This window comes from Motacilla alba, chromosome 1 (genome assembly GCF_015832195.1).
Source record: "Motacilla alba alba isolate MOTALB_02 chromosome 1, Motacilla_alba_V1.0_pri, whole genome shotgun sequence".
In the NCBI taxonomy this organism is placed as follows: Eukaryota; Metazoa; Chordata; class Aves; order Passeriformes; family Motacillidae; genus Motacilla; species Motacilla alba.
Genome location: NC_052016.1, coordinates 65,144 through 88,362, shown reverse-complemented (window position 1 = coordinate 88,362; position 23,219 = coordinate 65,144). Strand labels below are relative to the sequence as shown.

At 57.5% G+C, this 23,219-nt stretch overlaps 1 protein-coding gene across 1 annotated transcript in view; it reads right to left on the bottom strand.

The window, feature by feature from the left end:
- The window catches only part of DCHS1 (dachsous cadherin-related 1), a 41,311-nt gene that overhangs the window by 7,480 nt on the left and 10,612 nt on the right, over positions 1 to 23,219 (bottom strand). The window contains exons 3-15 of the mRNA XM_038148689.1: positions 14,938 to 15,126; positions 14,608 to 14,839; positions 13,363 to 13,599; positions 12,046 to 13,065; positions 11,476 to 11,663; positions 6,854 to 6,950; positions 6,530 to 6,687; positions 4,157 to 4,991; positions 3,627 to 3,866; positions 3,065 to 3,190; positions 2,589 to 2,798; positions 1,207 to 2,070; positions 620 to 733 (exon numbers count right to left, since the gene is read on the bottom strand). Of these exons, the coding sequence (XP_038004617.1) occupies positions 620 to 733; positions 1,207 to 2,070; positions 2,589 to 2,798; positions 3,065 to 3,190; positions 3,627 to 3,866; positions 4,157 to 4,991; positions 6,530 to 6,687; positions 6,854 to 6,950; positions 11,476 to 11,663; positions 12,046 to 13,065; positions 13,363 to 13,599; positions 14,608 to 14,839; positions 14,938 to 15,126 (4,510 nt within the window). The remainder of the gene's footprint in view (positions 1 to 619; positions 734 to 1,206; positions 2,071 to 2,588; positions 2,799 to 3,064; positions 3,191 to 3,626; positions 3,867 to 4,156; positions 4,992 to 6,529; positions 6,688 to 6,853; positions 6,951 to 11,475; positions 11,664 to 12,045; positions 13,066 to 13,362; positions 13,600 to 14,607; positions 14,840 to 14,937; positions 15,127 to 23,219) is intronic.

Genomic DNA, 23,219 nt, shown 5'->3' with positions numbered 1-23,219 from the left:
AAAGAGCTGTTCCTACCATGACATAAGCTCATCCAGCTCCAAGCCAGAGACACCTCACTGCAGCTTTGAGTCCAGTCAGAGCCTGACAAAGTGCTCTGAGGACAGACACCCACTGCCACCAACCTGAACCGTGGGCAGCCAGGCTGCTGGAGCGACAAGGTGGTGATGCTGTCCCACCTGAGGAGGAGGAGGGCAGCCAGCAGGATGCTCTGAACTAATTGACAACATTCCTATGGGCACGTAGGGACACCTTCCATTATCCCAGGTTGCTCCAACCCTGTCCAGCCTGGCCTTGGACACTTCCAGGGATGGGGCAGCCACAGCTTCTCTGGGCAACCTGTGCCAGAGCCTCATCACCCTCACAGGGAAGAATGTCTTCCCAAAATCCCATCTAACCCTGCTCTCTGAGGTTTTGGGAAAAGGTCTAATTATGGGGGATCATAATTGCACTAGGAGCAGTGCTAACAGCCTCTGGCCAGTGACAGGGCAGTGTCCACATTCCATTACTAACACCTCTCACCTAACTGGTACTGAGTGTGGACAGTGCTTCTGTGCCCTGGGGGCCCCGAGCACCTGAGCAGGCATGAGCAGAGCTCCCCAAGTGTTCCTGGAGCTGTACCTGAGCTGGGCTGGATCAGGAAGGTGTTCCTCTCGTTGCCACTGATGATGCTGTAGGTGATGTGCCCTGAGGAGCCGCCCATGTGCATGGCCTGGACACTTGCCACCTCAGTGCCTGGGAGAGTAAAAGGTTATGAAGAGACAGTGGAGCCTGGCAGCACATGGCAAAGGGTCAGGTGATGCAGGGCACATTGTGCTGTACCACAGGAGCACTGCTCTGCCTGAGGACACTGTGACAGGGGACTGAAGATCTAAGGTTAATGTTGGGTTGGGAGCCTGGTGTCATGGTGCCTGTCCACAACTCCTCAGTGGTCTCTCTGTGACCCTGGAGACCTTCTGGGAGCACTTGGACACCTGTGGCTGCCTACAGTGATCTGAACACACTCAGGCCAGCCTACAGGGACACCAACCTGACCAGCCTGGGCACCACGCAGACCCTGCAGTTCCTTGGGTCTGCCCAAAGCATGACAGGACTTCCCCAGACCCCACAGTGCTCTCTCGTCAGAGTTCCCCACAGTGCTGCTCCCACCTCCCCTTGTGCTCTATCCCATTCCATCACAGCACTTTCTGGTCACTGCCAGTGGGTACCTGGGGCGGCGTTTTCGGCCAGGGCCACATCACTGGTGCTGCGAGGAAAGCGCAGGCCCCGGTAGGGCTCCTCCTGCACGTGGATCACCACCACCCCTGTGGAGGAGAGCGCCGGCTGCCCCAGGTCCATGGCCAGCACGAAGAGCGTCCGCTGGCGCTGGCTGAGGGAGCCCAGGGGCTGCAGCAGCTGGATGTCCCCCGTGTAGGAGTTGATGGCGAAGGCGGAGCTGGGGGTGGCAAAGCGGTACAGGATGGAGGCATTGGCACCCGCGTCCCTGTCCTCGGCCCTCATGGTGGCCACCACCTGCTTGAGTGGCGTGTGGCGGGACAGGTTGACGGTGAGCGGGCTGTGCAGGAAGGCCGGAACATGGTCGTTGACATCTTGCACCACGACGGTGACACGCACAGCCGCGCTCTTGGGCTCCCACGGGGCCGAGTCCACCGCCTTGGCCAGGAAGCTGTAGGTGGGCTGGCGCTCCCGGTCCAGTGCCTGGGCACTGCGGATGCGCCCGCTCTGCGGCTCCACCTGGAACATGCCCAGCGACTCGTTGCCCAGGTAGTAGGAGACCTGCCCATTGGTGCCCTCATCCGGGTCTTCAGCCACCAGCTGCAGCACCAGGGCACCGACTGGCAAGTCCTCTGGCACCTCCACCGTGTAGCTGGCCTGAGCAAAACTGGGTGCATTGTCATTGAGGTCCAACACCTGCACAGTCACCGACATGGTGGCACTGCGGGGTGGGGAGCCGTGGTCCTGCACCACTACAGTGAGGCTGTAGGAAGCAATTTGCTCCCGGTCGAGGGCATGTGCGGTTGAGAGGACACCAGAGACGGGGTCTAGGCTGAAATCCTGCCCAGGGTCTCCACCTAAAAGAGAAGAGTGGGAGTAACCATGCAGCATGCCTGTAACTGGAATGAGAAAGGCCCCAGAGAGCATGAAGCCCAGAACCACGGGATCTGGCAGGGTGGCAGAGTGAGCCCCAGTGGGAGCAAATTCCTTGGGCTACCTCCATATGAAGAACTGACTCTAACCACTCACAGGCTAGTGCTGCTGCCCTGGGGAGTTGCCAGGCAGCCTGTGACAGGATACAGCAAAAATCTGACTTGGCAACCTATGAATTAAAAGGTCAGAGCAGCCAGGAGAGGTGTGGCACTGGTCTAAGCCTGAGGAACTAGACACAAGCCTGGGGAATGAGCAGTGCAGCCTGTCGAGATCTTAGGGCGCTCTTCACTGGGGGCAGAGAGCTGAGAGATGACAGCAATGCTGTGCAGTTTGCAGCAGGAGAGAACTGGTGTGGAATGGGACTGCTGCAGTGGATGTCCCCAGATCCAGGGAAGCCCAAGGAGAAGTCCTTGGCCAGTCCCATACTCCCAGTGCATCTCACCTGCCACCCGGTATTCCAGGCGTCCGTTCTCCCCACCATCAGGATCAGTGGCCCGCAGGGTGAAGAGTGCCACACGACTCTGGTTCTCAGGAACCTCCACGGAGCAGGACTCACTCTCCAGGTGGGGTGCATGGTCATTCTCATCCCCCACCGTGACCCACACCGTGGCCTTGGTGAGGCTGGGCGGCAGGCCGGCGTCCCGTGCGTAGACTGCAGGACAGTGAGAGCACCAGAGGCTGCCTTGACTGGGAGCTACAGCCATGGCGCTTGTGTGCCAACACCCAGGCACCCATAGGGGCAGCCAGGCATGGGAGCATCAGCATTCCTGCAACCCCAAACCACCCCACAGCCCCGCTGTGCCCCACAGCCCCTCTCTCCCTCCCCATGGCCTGCCCTCTGCAACATTCCCCACACCAGCAGCAGGGAGTCCCTGTGTACCCCCACTGACCCCCTGCCTGCTGCCTCCCCTTGCTTACCTGTCAGCACGTGCTGCTCCTGCTCCTCCCGGTCCAGGGGACGCGTGGTGACAATGAGCCCCGTCTGTGGGTGGATGGAGAACGGCCCCCCAGAGAGACCCCCATAGGACACCTGCCCATTGGCACCTGTGGGCACAAAGGTGCTCTGAAGGCAGCCCTGCAGCAGCCCCAGCGCCTCGTTTGGCTCCCAGTCCTGCACCCCCTGGCTCTCACCTGGGGCCCACACGCTGCGTGAGAGGGTGGGCTTGCTCCCTGGTGGCAGAGGTGTGTGTGGGGGTCCCAGCCTAACCCAGCTGCTGGGAGGCCAGATGGGCAAAGGAGAACCCACAGAACAAAGGCCACGGGCCAGGGAACCAGAGGGAACCACAGTCCTAGTTCCATTCCCACCCTCTCCCAGGATTCAGCCCTGCTCCCACCTTCAGGCCAGGTGCTGATCCTTCCCTCTGGTCAGCCAGGCTCTCCAGACTGGCAGAAGGGAGCAGGGTCTATGCCCAGACCTGGGGCTGCATTTCCAGACAGGCCCTGACTGAACTGGGCAGTTCACAATCGCCTGCATCCTCACCCAGATCCCGGTCCGTGGCCAGCACCTGCAGCACTGGGCTGCCGGCCGGCAGGTTCTCCATGATGAGGGCTTCGTACTCAGGTTTCTCAAAGACAGGAGCCTCGTCATTGACGTCCAGCACCAGCACGGACAGCAGCTGTGTGGCCGAGAGGCGTGGGAAGCCGTGGTCCGTGGCCACCACCGTCAGGTTGTGCTGCGCCACCTCCTCCCGGTTCAGGGCCCGCACGATGGAGAGTGCACCTGTGGGCACAGGAGAGGGCCAAGCTGGCACCAGTGGCACTGGGCATTATGCCTCAGAACTACTATGTGGCTGCAGGCACTGAGCTGCAGGACACGTGGGTTTCAGGAGACAGCAGCACTCTGCCAGTCAGATGCTGTGCTTGGGACTCCTTGCACCCCCAATCTCCTTCTGGGCTCCCCAGCCCACCCTCCTCCCACACACCGTGCAACATCCTCCTGTACCCCTGCACCCTCCTCAGCCTCCAATTCCCAGGATCCCTGCCACCACCTCTGCAGCCCCCAGCCCTCACCAGTGCTGGGGTTGAGGTGGAAGCGGCCATCAGCGTTGCCTGCTCGCAAGGAGTAGCTCACACGTCCGTTCTCTCCCAGATCGCTGTCCTGGGCCACCACGTGCAGTGCCACAAAGCCCGTGGGCTGGTCCTCCATGACGCTGACGGTGGCCGGGGAGAGGAAGACAGGCATATTGTCATTCTCGTCGGTGACGAACACGCGGGCCGTGACGGCGGCCGAGCGGCGCTGGCTGACGTTGCGGGCCTGGTCTGTGGCCTCCACCACCAGCAGGAAGGAGGCAGCGGCCTCCCGATCGAGGCCCTGGCGCAGGGTCAGCTGCCCCGAGCGGCCATCGAGCTGGAAGGGGGCTCCGGGTGGCTCCAGGTGCAGCAGAGCATAGCGCACCTGGCTGTTGGGGCCCACTCCATCCCCATCCAGCGCCTGGAAGGTGAAGATGGAGGAGCCGGCCTGGGCATTCTCAGGCACCACAATGGTAATGGGGTCTTCGGGGAAGGTGGGTGCCTGATCATTGCAGTCCTGCACGTGGATGTGGACCAGCACCAACCTGCTGGAGGGATAGCCGTGCTGCGTGTCCTCAGCACTCACTTGGAGCACGTGCCGTGCCCCAGCTTCATAGTCCAGCTCACGGGCAGCGTAAATCTCCCCTGTCATACTGTCAACCACAAAGGTGCCATCCCCACCACCTCCTACCACCGTGTAGGTCAGCTGTCCTCGTGCAGGGGCATCCAGGGGGGCCACTGAACCAATCACAGACCCTGGCTTGACCCCCTCGAGAGGATGCAGGGTCAGCACGGTGGCATCGGGCCGGGGCAGCACACGGGAGGATGGCAACACCTGTGAGGAGAGGAAGGAGTGAGGGGCACGCACAGGGGGCTGGGCACACCATGGAACACAGGAGGGTCCTTCTGCTCCTCAGAATACACTTTTCACTGTGAGGGTGCCTGAATCCTGGCACTAGTTGCCCACACGCTATGGAGTCTCCAGCCTTGGAGACAGCCAGAAGTCACCCAGACAACCGCATTTGAATAGGGGGCTGGAGAAGGTGACCTTCACAGGTGCCTTCCCTCAGCCACTCTCGGGCTCTGTGACTGGGTCCGAACCTGCAAAGGCAATGGACGGCAGCAGAAACAGTTCTGCAAACATAAGCAAGAGTGAATAAAAAGAGAGGTCACGCTCATCCTGATGGGAGGCACAGAAAGAGAACCCAGTATGACCCCAAGATAAATAAACACTATCACTAGTTTTGTTCAAGATACTGGAGTTAATTTGGGCATGAGGTGCACTTGCAGATGGGAAAGATGATGCTGTAAAGGCCACCACAGTATGACCTGAAGGGAAAACCCACTGAAGAAGCACATTCCTGTCAAGGAACTGAGGAAAATGGGAGTAACAACAAACCTGTCAGCCCAGAGGGGATCAAACGCAGTGTCTGTCAAGCAAATATCTATTACAGGGATGCAAACCAGCATGATGGGGATGCTCAGCCTAGCCTCAGTGCTCTGGAGGCTGCAGAACAGCTCTGACGACAGGAACAGTTACATACATAGTGGAAAAAGGAAATGGTATAAAACATGCTGCTGGTGGCTGAAGGCAGTTGTGGCAGGCTAACACCAGGCTCCACTCCTCAAGGGAACGTGGTATATCACACCCACCTGGGCTAGAACTCAGCTCTGGAGCTCCCACACTAGCGAGGGAGAGGCACAGAGTGGGGATGGCTGTGTGACAAAGGACTGAGAGACCAGCTGGCTCAAGGGAGCAACGGGCAGGGCTGGTAGAGGTGGCACGGCAAGGACAGTCAAATGACCTTGGCAACTGCAAGGACATGGACGAGAAGATTTGAAACAATGTTCAGTGGGAGCGCCTTGGTGGGGGGAACCGGAGTCTCTGCTGTAAAAGGAAGCTCATCACTAACAGTAAAGAAAGGATGTAGCTGTCTGAGCAGCACCAGGCAGGGAGTACCAAAGTGACACAGACATGAGGGGCACCCTGCAGGTCAGAATAAACGCCCTGCAGATCAGAACACTGGTTTCAGCAGACACTGGGAAGAGTGGAAGTCTCTGTGCAGGGAACCTCTGATGTCTTTCCTACACCAGGGTATCTAGGACAGGGTTGGCCATCTAAAGCCTGGAGAAGGCAGAACTGCAATTGGCAGTTCTTTGGACATGAGAACACGTGCAGGCTCATCCCTTCCCGTCCAGGTTCTCCCTGTGGATTTTAGGGCTGGATCAACAGCTGAGCAGAGGGTGCCCAGGGGATGAGGAGGTGGGGAGAAAGGCTGCCAAGTATGGATGGTGTCCTCCAAGCGGCAAGTGCGGGCAGATGGCACAGGGACAAGAGGAGCTGGCGTGCAGGGACAGGAGGGGCTCGGGTACCTGGACACGGACGATGGCTGAGGTGCTGTGAGGCGCCGCGCCGCGGTCGCTGGCTGTCACCGTGAAGATGTACTCGGCCCGCTCCGCCCGCCGCAGAACCGTGGCCGTCCGCAGCTCTCCGGTAGCCACATGCAGAGTGAAACGCTCTGCCCAGGCTCCTGCAGAGAGAGGGGAGCATGGCTGGGGGAAGCATGGCAGAGGGAGGCCAGGGGAGGGTGCCAAGGAGGGGAGTGTGTGTGGGGATCCCGGGCAGTGGGCACTCATCTGCCTGGGTGATGGCTGCCGGGCAGAGCAGCACAGGTTTGCCAGTTCTGCAGCTCATACCTATCAGGGAGTAGATGATGGTCCCGTTCTCCCCCTCGTCAGGGTCCTTGGCCTGCAGGGAGGCGACCAGCAGTCCCGATGGCTTCTCTTCCAGCACCTGCAGCATGGCCCAGGGAGTAGTTGAGTGGCACAGAGAACTGCTCAGATCACCCCACAGCCCCCAAGCATGGCATGAGGCTGCACCATCTTGCACCAGCCCTACACCTTACCCACAACACAGACTCCCTGCAGCACCCCCAAGCTGTGCCTGAGGCGGGGAACACAGAGGAGCCCACAGCAATTGGCCAGGGGAGGTTCTGCCTCACCAGCCCTCCTCCCCTTCTGTCCCATCACAAGCCACTGGGCAGGGTGGGGGCACACTGGAGGAGGGCACTGCTTCACCCGTGGTACACCCAGAGCCTCTGCAGGCAGGTCAGTGCAGGGCTCCACAACAGTCCTGGGTCCTCCCTGCCCCAACAAACACCTCAGCTGGAAATGCCAACGTGTGAGCCCTGACAGCCCAGTGCCAGCCTCCCTGGCCACAGACAGGGATCTTCTCAGCTCCCACAGTCAGCCAGGGAGGTTTCCCACCTCTAGAAGTGCAGCTGGCAGATCTTTTGGGGCTCAGGTACCTCAGCCTGGGGCTTTTCCCTTCTCTCCTTTGTTCCTGGGTAGCACTGCCTGTCTGTAGGTACTTTAGACCCCCAGTTTATGCCAGTGCAGCACAAGACCATTGAGACATCAATCACATGTGCTCAGGTAACCTCGTGTCCTGAGGGGAGCTACTTCCTTTGCCACTGAGACCACACATTACAGCACTGCACACCTTTTGTGGATAGCTATGGAACTGGATGCACCCCCACCACTGTCCCTCAGCACCTGTCAGGTTTTGGAATCCTCCTCAGGAAAGACCCCCTCCCTGCTGCAGACCTGCGCCCTCCAGCACACACTCTTTGGTGGAACAGGATTCCCACTTGGCACAGGCTCTGCTGTTCCTTCCACCCCAGCATATGCCAAATTCCCACCTCAAGGGGACAGACCTCACATTCCCATCCCATCAGCACATCCTGTGGCAGAGACCACCCTCCCAGACCCAACTGTGCAGGGTGATCTGTGCCACTTAATACATTTAGGAAAGGGACAAGTGGAATCTAAGCATGACTCTGGAGAAGAGGATGCAGGTTTCTGGGTAGAGGTGAGGGCCAGAGCTATTGCCCAAGCTGCTGGCACTGTGCTGAAGCCCTGGGAGGGGAGACCAGAGGAGCTGAACTCGTTCAGCCAGGCTAGGCAGTGCTGGGACTGTGCTCTGTAAACACTGGGAGAGGGAGGGAAATTCCAGGGAGAGAGGACAGCTTTTTAAGCAAAAACACAATATTGGCACAAGAACAAATGAGTATAAAATGGTCAGAAATTAGTTTAGGCTGGAAATGAAGAGATGTTTTCTAGTACCAGATCAAGGAATCTGGAACAGCATTTCACAGCAGTGATGGAGGCACAGACCTAAATATAGCCTGGCCCCTGATGAAAGGAAGGTCTGCATGGACACCTCGACATGGGGCCACGCTTCAGAGGCTCCTTCCAACCTCTCCCTGCCACAGGCCGGGGCAACATCTGCCCCCACTGCCCTCAACCCAGACTTGAGAGGCTCCTACTCAGCAGCAGGGACAGACTCCCTTCCACGAGGAATCAGAGCCCTTTGAGAAAAGCAGACATGTCAGAGGAGTTACATGAGCAGCACCCACATGTACGAACGCCAGTGCACTCACACAGACAGGAATAAGCAGCAATGGCAGTGGGCTTGCCCATGCACACTGGGGAGACAGTGGCCATGTGGGCATATCTGGGTGTGCCCACCCTCCCCAAAGGTTGCTGCAAACACCAGCCGGGTCCCAGGCTTACAGAGCCCTTCTGGCCACAAGCACAGCTCCAGCAGGGGCTGGCAGTGGACGTACAGAAATGTGAGAAACATGGTACGTATGGAACAATCCTCCTGTGAACTTCCCCGGCTCCCAGCCCACTGTGGCTCAGACACTTCCTGAGCCACAGATCATATTTGTGCTCATCAGCCTTTGATGGATTTTTTTCTTTCCATGAATTCATCTAGTTTTGAACCCATGCAACTCTGGACAATGATTTCACAATTTAATTACATTCTGCATGAAGAAATGCTGCCTGTGTTTATTTTAAACCTGCTGCCTGGTCAGTTCTTATGGAGCTGCCCAGCCTTGTGTTATGAAAAAAGCAACTTCTCATTTCCCCATGACTCTGTGCACACCTTTGTGATATTTCTGCAACTTTGTCCATGCCAAAAAATGTTTTATTTCTTCTTGGAACCATTATCTGCCAGAGATCCCACTAACATCCTTTTCTAAACAGTTTCTATCACTTCTACTCACTTAGGGAATGGAACCAGACAGAGAGTGTGGGCAGAATTGGAGCTGTTTGTGATGATATTTTCTTTCATTCTCTGTTTCTTTTCTAATTAAACTCAGCATTTGATTTGCTTTTTTGCCTGCCCTGAGCCTGGTGTGGCACATTCACAAAGCTCCAGGCTTCTCCCCAAACTGAAGCAGCCAGTTCAGAGCCCAACCCTAAGTGCCATCTGTGTTGCTTTCCAGCAACTTGCTTAGCAGCAGTGATTTCATGTCTTATCATCTTCCCCGACCCAACAGTGGAACACGATCCTTCCACAGTTCTTCACAGGGAGCCCTCACCTTGAATGCTGTGAATAGACCAGTGACATCAACCATCACATCTTTGAGGGGATACAGCAAAACACCAGCACCAGGGCAATGCCCCCTGTGAAAACAGGCACTCTCTTCCTTCCCTTTGATCCCTCTCCTCTCTCCTAGCAATCATTCCCTGGGAGGATCCATCACTGCAGACCCTTTGCAAGCACCCCTTGTACTGCCAGCACATCACCAGTGCTTCATCTCAGCACGCTGCAGCTGGTGCTCATAGGTGCTGACACCGAACCTTCCTCTGCTCTGCCTGAAGAACACTGACATGAACGCTGCCCTGAGCATGTCTGCAAGAAATCACGGAGCTTTGTGTTATCACCCATTTTCACTTCTTCCTCCAAGTCTCTTCCACATCCAAAACATGGCTAACAGTGGGCTGTTATGTTACTTCACCCTTCTCTATCTCTGCTTCCAGCACCTGCAAGCAAAAGTGCCCAAACCAAAGTGCCCAAACAGATGTTTTCTCAGAGCTGCTGCAGCATTTACCTGCCCTCAGAACTCTGAACCCATCTCAGCCCTGTCCTGTCCCCTGAAGGACGCATCTGCTTTCATGGTTTCTTTGTAAGAGCCGAGCCCTCCCAAGCTCTAGCAGGGCCCTTTCAGCACTTTGTGCCCCCAGACACTGAGATCAGCTGCAGAACCTGCCGTGTGGTGTGTCACACGTGTCCCCACAAGGGCCCCCAACAGATGCCAGGTGGAGCAATGCCATATCGCAGAGCCCATCCAGTGCTCCCTCAGCCATACTTTGGCCGGCTAGTCCCTGGCCTGCTCTGCTCCCAGAGCCTTGCTCTGAGAGAGGGCAAGACTTACTGTGCCCCCTTCACCTCCTCTAGGCTCTGGGAGATGTGCTCACCCAGGGCAAGCCCTGCCAGCAGCTTTGCCAGCAGAGCAGGGCATGCAAGAATGACTGCACTCCAGGATGGGAAGGGAAGCAGCAATGAGCAGGGAAGGCCTGGCTGGAGCTGCAAAGTGTCCCCAGATCTTGCATCACCCAGATGGCTACCAACACAGTCCTGTCTGCTCCGACCTGTCTGGGGTGCCCAGCTCAGGCAGGACGTGTGACAGAGGGTGGCTGTCACCAACGTGGTGTTTCTGAACCACTCAGAGCCAGGGGCTTTGAACACACAGCCTGACATGCAGCAATGGACGTGCAGAGAGGGCATGGCTGCCTAGCTGCAGGCTGCCCCTGCTCTGTGCTGAGCAGGTGAGGCCAGGGCCCTGGCTGCCCATCCCGCTCTGCTGCTGCCAGTGCCCCTCAGCTGGCTCCCACAAGCCCTCGCTGCGGGGCAGGTCCTCACCCAGTTCTCCTGAGCAGTGCCCATGCAGCTGGGTCTGCAGCACACGCAGTGCCCAGTGACTGCTGCCACCAGAGTGTGCAGGGAAAGCTTGGCTGGCAGACACAGCAGATTCACAGAAAACTCTTGTGCATGCCAAGCCCAGCTGGACAATGTTTTCTTGACCTCCAGGAAAGACAAGTGGCTGTACCCAAAATCCCCAGGCCTAGAGAGTGATAGACTCATGCATCTCCCTGCTCACCATGTTCACCCTGGCTCTTCTCTGAACCTGTGTCAGGTTCAGGGCTCCTTTTGCTGTTCCTCCCTACAGGCATGTGTGAGCCAAGAGCTTCTGCCCACCGGCTAGTCCTGATTGTGCCAGAACCCTCCAGAGTCCCTGCCTGCTCTGTGCATCAGGATTTCTGTCCTGCCCAAGGACATGCCCCTCCTGCCACATCTCAAATTTATCAAACTGTCCTGGCTGCTGCATGGAACCAACTCGTGGCTGCTCATCTCCTACCCCAGCTCTCCTGGGTCCCCCTACCCACCCCCTTTTCCCCAGCAGTACCACCTGCCCCCACATCCAGAGGCCACCAGGCCTCATCAGTGCTCCAGCCTGCACCCCTACCTGCACAGTTAGCTCCTGACCACTGCCCACGTGGAGGAAAGCAGGAGCGTTGTCATTCTCATCCAGCACAGTGACATAGATGGTCCCAGTGGCACTGCGAGGCGGTGCTCCCCCATCCTGCACAATCACCAGGAGCTGGAAGTTGGACTGCTGCTCCCGATCCAAGCTGTGCTTGGTGCTGACCTCTCCTGTGAGGGAGAATCCCAGAAGGGTTTGGGTTGGAAGGGACCTTCAAGCCCATCTTGTTTCACCCTGCTGCCATGGACAGGGACACCTTCCACTATCCCAGGCTGCTCCAAGCCCTATCCAACATGGCCTTGAATACTTGCAGGAATGGGGCAGGCACAAGTAGTGAGAACACTAATAAGCAGGGACACAGCTCAGCCCACAAGCTGCATTAGAGCAGAGCCTGTGCTCAGCCGTGCTATTCAGGTGTGTTGCTGGAGCCCAGCACTGCGGGGGCAGTAAGGTGAATATTCTGCTGCTGCATTGGCCTGGCTGCCATCACTGCTGCCCTGCCCTGGGCTTTCTCACCAGACAGCCCCACCTAGGAAGACAGGAGTCTCTCACCTGTCTGTGTGTGGATAAGAAAGTTGGGGTCGTGCTGGAGCAGGCGGTAGGTGAGCCGGCTGTTCTGCCCGGCGTCCCGGTCGCTTGCCATCACCCTTCCCACAGTGCTGCCAGGAGCCTGGTTCTCAGACACGGTGAAGAAGTAGCGCTCCTCGCTCAGCCGAGGGCTGTTGTCGTTCTCATCGGTGATGCTGATCCGCACGGTGCTGGTGCCGGTTTTCCGTGTGTCTGCCGCAGCCCCGGTGCCTCCCACCGAGGCCAGCACCGTCAGCACGTACAGGTCCCGCGTCTCCCGGTCCAGGGCACTCTTGACGTACAGCCAGCCGCTCTCGGGCACGATGCCGAAGCTGGCAGCATCCCCGTCTGCACGCAGGTGGTAGGTAAGGGCCGTGGGTTCCACATCGTGTGCCAGGGCCCTCACCTGAAGGAAGCGGGTGGAGACAGGAACACCCTCCTGCACCTCCACACGGTAGGTGAGAGTGTCAAAGATGGGTCCATTGTCGTCCTCGGCTTGCACGTGCACCAGCAGCGTGAAGGTGGAGCTGAGCTGGGGAATGCCACTGTCCCGGGCCACGATGGCCAGGCTGTAGGCTGAGATGGCCTCGTACTGCAGGGCCCCAAGGAGCCGCACTGCCCCTGAGGCACGCTCCACGATGAAGGTGCCCTCACCCCCTGACAGCAGCTCAAAGGTCACCTGTCCATTGGCACCGCTGTCACGGTCCTCAGCCTGCAGGGTGTAGACCGTAGTGCCAGGTTCTGTGGCCTCTGGCAGCAGGATGGAGTCAGAGGGAGTTGGGAATGTCGGCATGTTATCGTTCACATCTGACACGGAGATCTTCACACGCGTGTTGCTGTAGGCAGGGGGTGAGCCGCTCCGGGCCTGGACATCCAGGATGAGAACTGCCTGGGACTCGTGATCCAGAGGCAGGCTGGTGCGGAGCTGCCCCGAGGCCGAGTCGATGGAGAAATAGCCATGAGGGTCCCCCGAGGAGATGGAATAGAAGATGTCATCAGCATGACCTGTGGGCAAGAGGACGGAGACAGAAGGAATGAGCTGCCATCCAGCTTACTGCCTCAGCCCCAGGGTCCGGAAGCTGTGGTCCAAGGGGAGCAGCAGCACTGTGCCCATGTGCACAGACCCCAGGTGTGCTTACACACTTGTGCGAGCACAGCTGCTGAGCTGGGTGCACACTCAGGTGTGAGTGTGTGGAGCTCTCAAAGCAGAGCCACTCCATGAGGAAGTGTGGTGGATGCTGGACCTCAAGGATGGTGTGGGGACAGGGAAAGTGGCAACACGCAAAAGGGACAAGGCCATACCTGGCGGGTTCTGGGCCTGGACAGCCCCCACAGTGGCGCCCTGTGGCATGTCCTCGGGCACGCTGAAGAAGTACTGAGCTTGCTCAAAGACAGGGGGTGAGACTGTGCCCTCCACGATGCTGATGTTTACCCGGGCATTTGGCTGTGCCTGCAGGCCCCCCCCATCCTGAGCAGAGATCACCAGCTGCACCAGGGTGTTGGCTTTGCCGCTCAGAGACCATGACAGAGAAATGACACCTGAGGAAGAAAGTCATTGATGCGGCACTGTGCTGCACCCCTGTCACCCGGCACCAGGGGACAGGCCAAACCACAAGATGGAAAAGACAGACCAGAAGGGGTAGAAAACAATGTGCATCACAGTGGGAGCCCACCACGGAGGAGCTGGAGTGAATGAGTGGAGCTCTCACAGGAAAGCCTCCCCAAATCCTCCGCACTTACAGCCAGCTCTGAGTTTAGCGGTGGTGCAGGCTGTGGGACATGAGCCAGAAGGCAGGTCTTGGGAGAGGGAAAGGCAGGGAGAGGGCTTCCAATCTGGGGCACAGGGTGAGTGTCATAACACAGCAAGCAGGCCCTGGGCTGGCAGAGACGATCTGGGCGGGGATATAGAAGTGAAGGACCATAGTTGATAGGCCTTACAAAGGAGGTGGCCTTGCATTAGTAGGACTGGTAGGGCTTGTCACTTTCCCAGTCACCTGCTGGGAACTGAGAACCAGAGCGCAGATTCCCCAGTGCACCTTCCTGTCCTGCTGAGAGTCCCTGGCATCACATACCCATGCATCCACCTCCCCAGCAGAAACTGCTCTGGCTTCGAGCAGATGCAGCCAATGAGAACAGTGGGATCAAGAGTGACAAAGTTATAGAGGAGAGTTAACTGAGCTGGAGAAGAGGGGACTGGCAGGAACAAGAAAGGAATCAGGATACAGCCTGATCATACAGCTGTGTGATCAGCACAGAAGAGGAAGGGCACAGTGAGTTGGAGATGAGGAATGGAGAGAAGAAGGAAGACAGGACAAATGAAGAACAGAACAGGGAGCAGAAACAAAAAGTCAGGGACTGAGTCTGGGAAGGGGTTACCAGAGGCTAAGGAAGTTTAGCAGGGAAAGATGTGGCAGGGAGAAGAACAGATGTACTCCGGAGACAGACTGCATTGCTGAGGTGGCCAAGCAGTGACACTCAGGCTGGTTTTGATACCTCCCTCATCACAGTGCTCCAACCGCTGCCTGCTCTGGCTGCCTGAGATCTCACCTGTGTCCTTGTTGAGGGAGAAGAGCGGGGGCGAGTTTCCCAGGACGATGCGGTATGTCACCCTCCCATTCAGCCCCTCGTCCTTGTCGTGGGCAGTGACACGCAGCACGGCTGTCCCCGGCATGCTCTGGGTGCTGATGCTGGCAGCGTACTCCAGCGGGTAGAACACCGGCCGGTTGTCATTCGTGTCCTCCAGGAACACCTTCACATACACCATGGAGTTCAGGCCGCCCTGCGGAGGCACCAGATCAGAGACAGTGCAAGGACAGCAGCATCTCCTGCACAATGCTGGCTCAGCAGCACGGCGTGCGCAGCCTCGCCAGCACTCACCCCATCCACAGCAGTGATGGTGAAGTCATAGGCAGACGTGCCCTCATCACGGTCCAGGGGCTGCACCGTGCACAGCTGCCCTGAGTGCTTGTCAATGCTGAACTGGGTGGGGATGACGCTGCCGATGCCAGAGCCAATGGAGTAGGAAAGGGAGCCAAATGCACCACTGTCTGCATCTGTGGCTGTCACCTGTGTGAGGGAAGGCACCACCTGAACAGAACAGAACAGAACAGAACCAGCCAGACCCAGCCCAGCCCCACCACCACACCAATGCCGGTGACGGGTCTGCCCCATGGCTGCAGCCACCATGCCACCCTCAGAGCTGGCCATCACAACGCAGTGTGACAGCAACTGTGGCTCTTGTCCCAGACCAGCCACTGCTTCTTCTGCAGGACATGCAGCACTGCAGCAGCAGCAGCCCTTGCACCTCTATTCCTTCTTTTCTGCAAAGACACTCAGGACGGGACAGGAAGAAAGTCACCCCCATGTCACCATGGCCCTGCCTCTGTCCTGCTCTCAGGGCTCTGTGTCTAGCAGCCCCGACACGGGGCATGAGGATAGAGGGTGGCACTGCCCTGTGACAGTCCAGTCTCACGTTGCCTGTAGCACAAGAAGCGCACCCACTATGACAGACGTGGCAGGAGGAGGAATGCTGCTCCCTGCCTGCCCTCCCCAGCTCCTCCTTCGGGCTCCTACAAAGCTCAGGTCAGCAGAAACCAACTTCTGACTCCACATCCCTGCCCACAGCTCCTCCACCAGCTGGGAGCTCCATGGAGAACAAAGCTGGGGGACAGAGCTGGGGGAAGGCAGCTGGGCCAGGCCCGGGTGAAGTGGAGTTCAGGCCTCGTCAGCCACAGCTCCTCCCCGCAGCAGCCATGGGGCCTCGGCTCCGCGCGAGGAGCGCAGGAACGCCGCGCCAAGCCAAGCCGAGGGCCCGGCTGGGGGCTGCGAGCCCGCTCACCAGGGATGGAGGAACCAGGGCAGGGAGACACAGGACAGCTGGGCCTGCAGGGAACAGTCAATGGGCAGGGGGGGGACCACCCTGTCCTGACCAGGAAGGGGAGGCAGCACCTGCAACACCCCCAGCAGCCCTGCTGCCTGTGGTCTGAGGGGCTGCCTGCAGGGAGAAACTGAGACCACATCTCCAGTGAGCACTAAGCTCCTGTGCAGAGGATCTGCTCCCCAACCCTGCAGCAGCTGCCAGAAGAAGCACCATGGAACAGGATCCCCCCTCCGCACTCCAGCTGCAGAGCACTTGGAAACGCAGGTGCTGTGACAGAACTGGGTCAGGAGGCATTTGGGGAAACTGGACCCACCTAGAGCTCACCATCCCCCTCCCTACTGCCCCAGCCCGTGTTCCTGGGGAGCTGCTCAGCAGAGAGCACAAATCTGACCCCGCTGACATCACTGGAGCTCGTGCACAGGTTATCAGTACAGTGGCTCCATGCTGCCTGTCATCCCTGGGGTACAGCCCTGTACCCACACCCCAGTGTGCCTCTGCCTGCCTGGGATACAGCCCTGTACCCACACCCCAGTGTGCCTCTGCCTGCCTGGGATACAGTCCTGTACCCACACCCCAGTGTGCCTCTGCCTGCCTGGGATACAGCCCTGTACCCACACCCCAGTGTGCCTCTGCCTGCCTGGGATACAGCCCTGTACCCACACCCCAGTGTGCCTCTGCCATTCCTTGGGTCAGCTGCCAGCCTTCTCCACCACTGCAGATGGAAGTGCATAACCAACCGCCATGGTGACTGGAATAGGTACTATATGGTAAACAAAAACTTTTTCCTTCAGAATGAACTACTTCTCCCTCTGAAGGTTATCCAAAATGCACATCGGCTGCTTTAATCACTGTACCGCAACACACACTGCTGCAGAGTGAGACAGCAGCTTCAGGATCCTTAGCCCAGGGGCCCTGATGCTTCCAGAAGAGTTTCCCTTCCCCACCATAACCATCTTCTGATGGTGCCACCCCCAGGAATACCCAATGAGGGAATGCCCAGCTTCCTGCCACATGACATGGGCCAGGTTTCAGGAACAGGGAAGCAATACATGAGCTCTCACTACTGTATAGTGCAGCACCATCTCCCTGGTGGCTTCCTGGTGGCTTCCTGGTACCCAGAGCCATGTTCCAGCAAGATAACTGGTGGAGCCAGCAGTCTGGTATCAGAATCAGCCCTGGCTGGGAGGACAAGGTATGCCATGTATCTACTGCTTCACTGCCCCATCCTGTGGTGGGACCATCTGTGAACCGCTGGTCCAACACAAAACTCTGCCCAATATCAGCCTACACAGTGTCTAAGAGAGGTCACATCACTGGCACAACCACAACTGCAGCTCTGCATCTGGCTCTTGTCTCCCTTGGATGGGAAATGCTAAACTGGTGCCTAGAGAGAAGCCACAGGAACAGCAAACACCTGCTGGACCAGGCCATGGTGTTGGCTGAGTTTGGGGCCACTGGACACTTCGCTCTGTGCTCTGCCACCGCACGCAGAGGGAGGGGGGGTGTGGCTGGTGCACCCCAGTCCCAGCTCCCTGCCTGCAGACTGCTGATATCCCATGTGTGAATCCCATGGGATGGGGCTGGCTGACTGCCTGTGGGCAGCCCACGCTCAGCAGGGCCTGACACGAGACCCAGGGACTGCAGGATCCCTGCTGCAGCTGGGTGATGCCTCCTGGGGACTCCTGAGAGACATCACAGGGACCACTGGCCACCAGGTATGGCAACCACCTCATTTCAGCTGGCACGCACTGCTGCAGACTCAGAGCACACACAGTTTGAGACAGGGACACATTTTTAGCTGTGAGGGCAATTAGCCACCAAAAGCGCTCATTAAGGCCTGCGGTGAGTTCACCACTTCTGGAAATTTTTAAACCGAGCATGGACATTTTTCCAGGAACTTTGCTAGAAGCTAATGCAGGGCAGCCCCGGGCTCTGTATTTAGCATCCGCCCCAAATCTTGGATCCACAGCTGGTTTTACTGCAGCTCACTCATGAGACTCCTGATATTTGCCTGAAAAATAGAGGGAAACGGGGTCAAGCTGCCTGTGGAACTGCCCAGGAAAGTCTCCACTGGGGCTGTGCCAGTCCTGCTGTTCGAATGTGTGGGAACAGGAGCCAGGGCTCTGAGCCTGAATGCCAGCCCCACTGCCCTCTCTCAGCTCTGATTTCTGAACAGAGCCTGCACAGCCACTAAAGGCTTTAATCCCAAGGACATCAATGCTCTGTCAGGAGATTCCTGACCTGAAGCTGCCAAGGAAGCAGCAGTACCTGAGGAAGCTAGGATCACAGAGCTCTGGTGTCACAAAGAATTCCAGTGTCCCTGCCAAGCAGGGGTGGCACGCAGCTGGATCTTCTGTTCCCTAGAAGGGACTACTGACTGGGGATGTGGCAGTTGGCAGTAGCTGTGATTGCAGGGGCCACAAAGCAGCAGATTCAGGATCCTAAGGGGAGTGAGGAAGAAGAGAGGCTGAGTACAGACCCTGGACTGCAAGACAGACTTCAGCTTTTACAGGGAACTGGTCAATGGAAGGGATCTCATGGCAGGCAGCACTGAAGGCCAAGGCAGCTCAGGGAAGCTGGCAAGCCTTCAGGACAGCACACTCCAGAACAGCCCATCCCAGTGCTCAGGAAAACACAGAGACCTCAGCAGATGGCCTGGGCTAAGCAGGGGCCTCTGGGCTAAGCTGCCATGCAAAAGGTGGTGCATGCTAAGAGAACTGAACTGTTCAGCCTGGAGAGGAGAAGACTCTGGAGTGACCTAACTGGGGCCTTTCAGTACCTGAAGGGAGCCAGTGAGATGGAGAGGCTATTTAAGAGGGCGTCAAAAGACAGGACAAGGGAAAACTGCTTCACACTGACAGTGAGTAGGTTTAGATTGGATATCGGGAAGAAATTCTTCCCTGTGAGAGTGATGAGACCTTTGCACAGGGTGTCCAGAGAAGCTGTGGCTGACCCTGGATCCCTGGGAGTGTCCAAGGCCAGGCTGGACAGGGCTTGGAACAACCTGGTCTAGTGGAAGGTGTCCCTGCTCATGGCAGGGGGGTGGAAAGAGATGATATTTAAGGTCTCTTCCAACCCAAACCATTCCACAATCCTTTGAGATGGGCACGGAGGCAAGACACGTAGTAATCTATAAACATTGCCAGGCATGCCAGGAGTGTGCCAGCAAAGTCAAAGTTCAAGCCTGAGCGTACCAAGAAGAGCCTCTGCACTGTGTTGACAGTGAAGGCCTGAAGAAGGGCCCATTTCTGAGTGTGGATTCAGCAGCAGCAGGTACAGCTAAGACTGGGACACTCAGTGCCCCCTCCACCTCGGTCTCCGCCAGCCTCCCAGGCCTCCATGCTGTTCAAAAGGCTTCAGAGAGCTTCCAGAGAGGGGTGAAGAGAGAGTCAGTATTTATTTGGAAAGACTGATCCATGTGAATCCATTGGATTAAAGAAGCTGCATCAATGGATGCTGACAGAAATGGATTTGTAGGGCTGCTCTTCACATGTGGGGGGAAAATAGGGGAGATCCCTGACACCTGGAGGAATGCAAGTCTCACATCCCACCTTCAACAAAGGCCAAAAGGAACATCTGAGGGTCTACATTCTCGTGAGCCACACTTTGGGCCCTGGGAGAATCATGGAGTGAGTCTTCTAGCATGTTTTAGGCCACATGAAAGATCCTGGAAGGGAAGAGCCATCATGGACTGACCATCCTGTTTGCCCTCTGTGGTGATGGGATCTGGGGTCAAAGGGCTGACAGCTGTGGGTGACAACTCCTTTGACTTTAGGAAGGACTTTGACACCTTCTCCCATTATCCTCATGTCCAAGGCAGGATGTTGCAGTTTGGAGGGCTGGGAAAGTGGGTGGGTGAAAGACAGTTTGGGAGACAGGCTCTGGGGAGAGGCTCATGAGCTGTGCTCTGCCTGGGGGCCACAGTGAGGGAAAGAGTCCGGATGAAAGTGATGTAAGAAATACATCTTTTCTGTCAGACAATGGATGCAAATGAAAAGGCATTTGCCCTTGAGACCAGAGGATGTGTTAAAGAACCCAGGGATGACCCCGATGCTATGCTTGAAGACTTTGTGGATAGGTGTAGAAGAGGCTGCTACCATGGCAGGATTTGAGGAACACATCTGGGCTACCTTCTGCTGAAATCACTCACTGATCATGTAATTACATGGGAAAGCAGCTCTTGGCATCCAGCTCCCAAATGGATTTGAATCTGGCAAGTGATGTCAAAGTCAACAAGAAGGGCTTCTGTAAGTACATTGGTGACAAAAGGAAGGCTGGGTAAAATGTAAGCCCACAGCTGAAGGAGACTAGGGACCTGGTGACACAGGACATGTAAAAGACTGGGGTACTTAACGCCCTCTTTCCCTTACTCTCTACTAGTAAGATGGGTCTTCAGGAGCCTCAGATCTCAGAGAACAGGGTGAAAGACATCACTGCCAGGTCCTTCACAACAATCTTTGCTCAATCATCACGTTTGGGAGGTGCCTGAAGACTGTGGGAAGGTAAATATCTCCCATCTTCAAGATCCAGGTAACTACAAAACAATCAGCGTCACCTTGATCCCTGGAAAACCGATAGAGTAGCTACTCCTGGAAACCATTTCTATGCATGGGAAGGACAAGAAAATCATCAGGAGTGGTAAGCACAGCTTCCCCTAAGGACAAATCATGCTTGATCCACTTGATAAATGACTGGCCTGGTGGATGACAGCAAAGGAGTGGATATTGTCAACCTGAAGTGCACTAAATGCACATGCAGCCGGAGTGCTGTGGCCACCACAGAGCAGAAGAGGACAACAAAGGAGAACAGCAAGATGACTCAGGGTTAGGCAGCAAGAAACCAGAGCAGCAGACTTTGAAAAGGAAGTGGGGCCCTGGCCATGTGCGCCTCTCCCCACTGAAAGGAGAGCTGGGAGGGCAGTGATGGGTATCGAGGCCTTGCAATTTCACACCCTCCTCCCAGTACGCCAGCAAGACAGGAGGAACAAGTGGAGCCAAGGCACAGCAGACTTCCTACATTTCCCAGAGATGGGGATGGATGAAGTATAGCCCCACACCAAAGTCCCTCACCCTGTGGGAGTCAAAGCTGCCCCTTCCCATAGACCCATCTCAAGCACATCACCTTGTACACACCTCCTGCTGACCTGTGCCCCTGCCCAGCCCACAGTGCTGAAAAGTGATGGAGCACTGCTCAGCAGCCCGGGCTCCATTCCTCAGCCAGCACAGTCAGCAGGCAGGGAACTCATCTGGAGCCTGGCCATGGCTGGGGCTCTGCTGCGCACATGTTGTGCTGTGGCTTTGGCAAACATCTGGCTCTGGGGCTCCCGCCCCTCTGAGTGACGGCTCTTGGTGGGAGAGGAGGGGAGGCTGGCGCCAGTGTGGTCAGCGATCCCACGCACGGCTCCCTGCGCCTGAGTGTGTGCCAGGCGTCCTGCCCTCCCAGCTCTGGCACAGCCACTGACCAGCTAAAAGTGGCCAGGGAGCAGCAGCCACACAGCTATTTCAGGAGCCGTTCCTGTCTCCAGGGCTTTGTCTCAGCCTTCAGCACACTCGGGTCTCAGGGGAGGGAGCAGGGTCAGGCTTTGGCCCAGCGACAGTCCAGCACACGTGGCCAAGGCGAGGGTCAGAGCCCATGGCTACCAGAGCCCCCCGTGCAGGGAGCCCCAGAGCAGCTGCCGGCACTGCTGGCTCACACCGCTGGGTCCCCAGGGCCCCAGGCACAGGCAGGAGTCCGGCTGGTGGTCCCACAGCCAAGGCCTCCACACTGCCCAGAGCAGCTGTGACTGCCCCAGCCCTGGCATCCAAGGCCAGGCTGGACAGGGCTTGGAGCAACCTGGGATAGTGGAAGGTGTCCCGGCCCATGGCAGGGCGTGGAACGAGATGGGCTTTAAGGTCCCTTCCCACCCTTCTGTGATTCTATGACAGACACAGGGCTGCCAGAAACACGTGCAGCTGGGCATGGGGAGCAGGGGCTGCCCTGAGACGGGCGAAAGCATTAGGTTCAGAGGGTGAGGGGAAGTGCATTAACCACAGACACTGGCAGGGAGGCAGGGTGTGAATGGTGGGGCTGGGCAAGAGGTGAGGGAGCCTGGGAGTGCCCAGCACCCTTCTGGGACCCCAGGGGCCTCCAAGCACAGGGACAGACCAGGGCACAGACGGACGAGGAGCGAGGTTCTGCACGTGGGTTCCTGGGTGTCCTTGCTAGTGAAATGGCATCTGCAGCCAGCAGCAACCGGGCATAGGGAGCCCCATAGAAAGTGCAGGAGCTGAACAGGACCTGGAAGCTGAGGAGCAGAAAGGGGCAGGGAATCCCGGAGCAGAGCAGGGCTGGGAAGAGTGCTCAAGGTGGGGGGGCTTGAATGGGGCAGCCACAGCACAGGGCAGAAATGGCAGGACCCTGGGGGACACTGAAACTAGAATGACCCCAAACCAGGGTGTGGGGCTAGGTTTCAGCCACATGGAGCTCAGGCAGAGAGCGCTCAGAGGTCTATACAAAAAGATGGGACACAGATCAGTAAGATGTGCAGGAGAGACTGGGCTGGGGTCAGCACAAGATTGAGCATGCCAGGCAGGGTGAGCTTAGGGAGCAAGGCCAGGATGGGGCTCCCAACATCAGGAGGACATGGAGCTGCTCTGGAGACAGACTGGGCGAGATGGGGGTGTTCAACCTCAAAAAGGCTCCAGGGAAACCTTAGAGTCCCTTCCAGTGCCTAAAGGGGCTCCAAGAGAGCTGGAGAGGGACTTTGGACAAGGCCTGGCCTGACAGGGCAAGGGGCAATGGCTTCACACGGCCAGAGGACCAGGTTAGATGGCATATTGGGAAGAAGTTCATCCTTGTGAGATTGGTGAGGCCCTGGCACTGGGTGCCCAGAGCAGCTGTGGCTGCTCCATCCCTGAAATTGTCCAAGGCCAGGACTGGTCTAGTGGAATGTCCCCCCTGCCATGTCCCTAAAACCATTCTGGGATTCCCCAGGGAGCAGGGAGAGGCTGGCATGTCCCAAGGGCTATGCAGGTGGAGGAGAGCTGCCCTGGGTCACAGTGGCAAGGGTCCTGGGGGAGAAGACAACTGCAGCTGGCATAGACCGAGGGGTGTGGGGAGAACAAGAAGGAGCAGAAACTGGGGTCCGGGGGGGAGCACACTGGCGACTGGGGCCACAGGAGGGGGGCTGCCCTTCGGAGGGCAGCATGTGTGGGTGCGGCTGTGGGTGGACATGGATGAGTGAGCTGTGTGAGCAAGAGCAGTGGTAGAAAGAGGAGTTCTGTGGGGCCTAGAGCTGAGG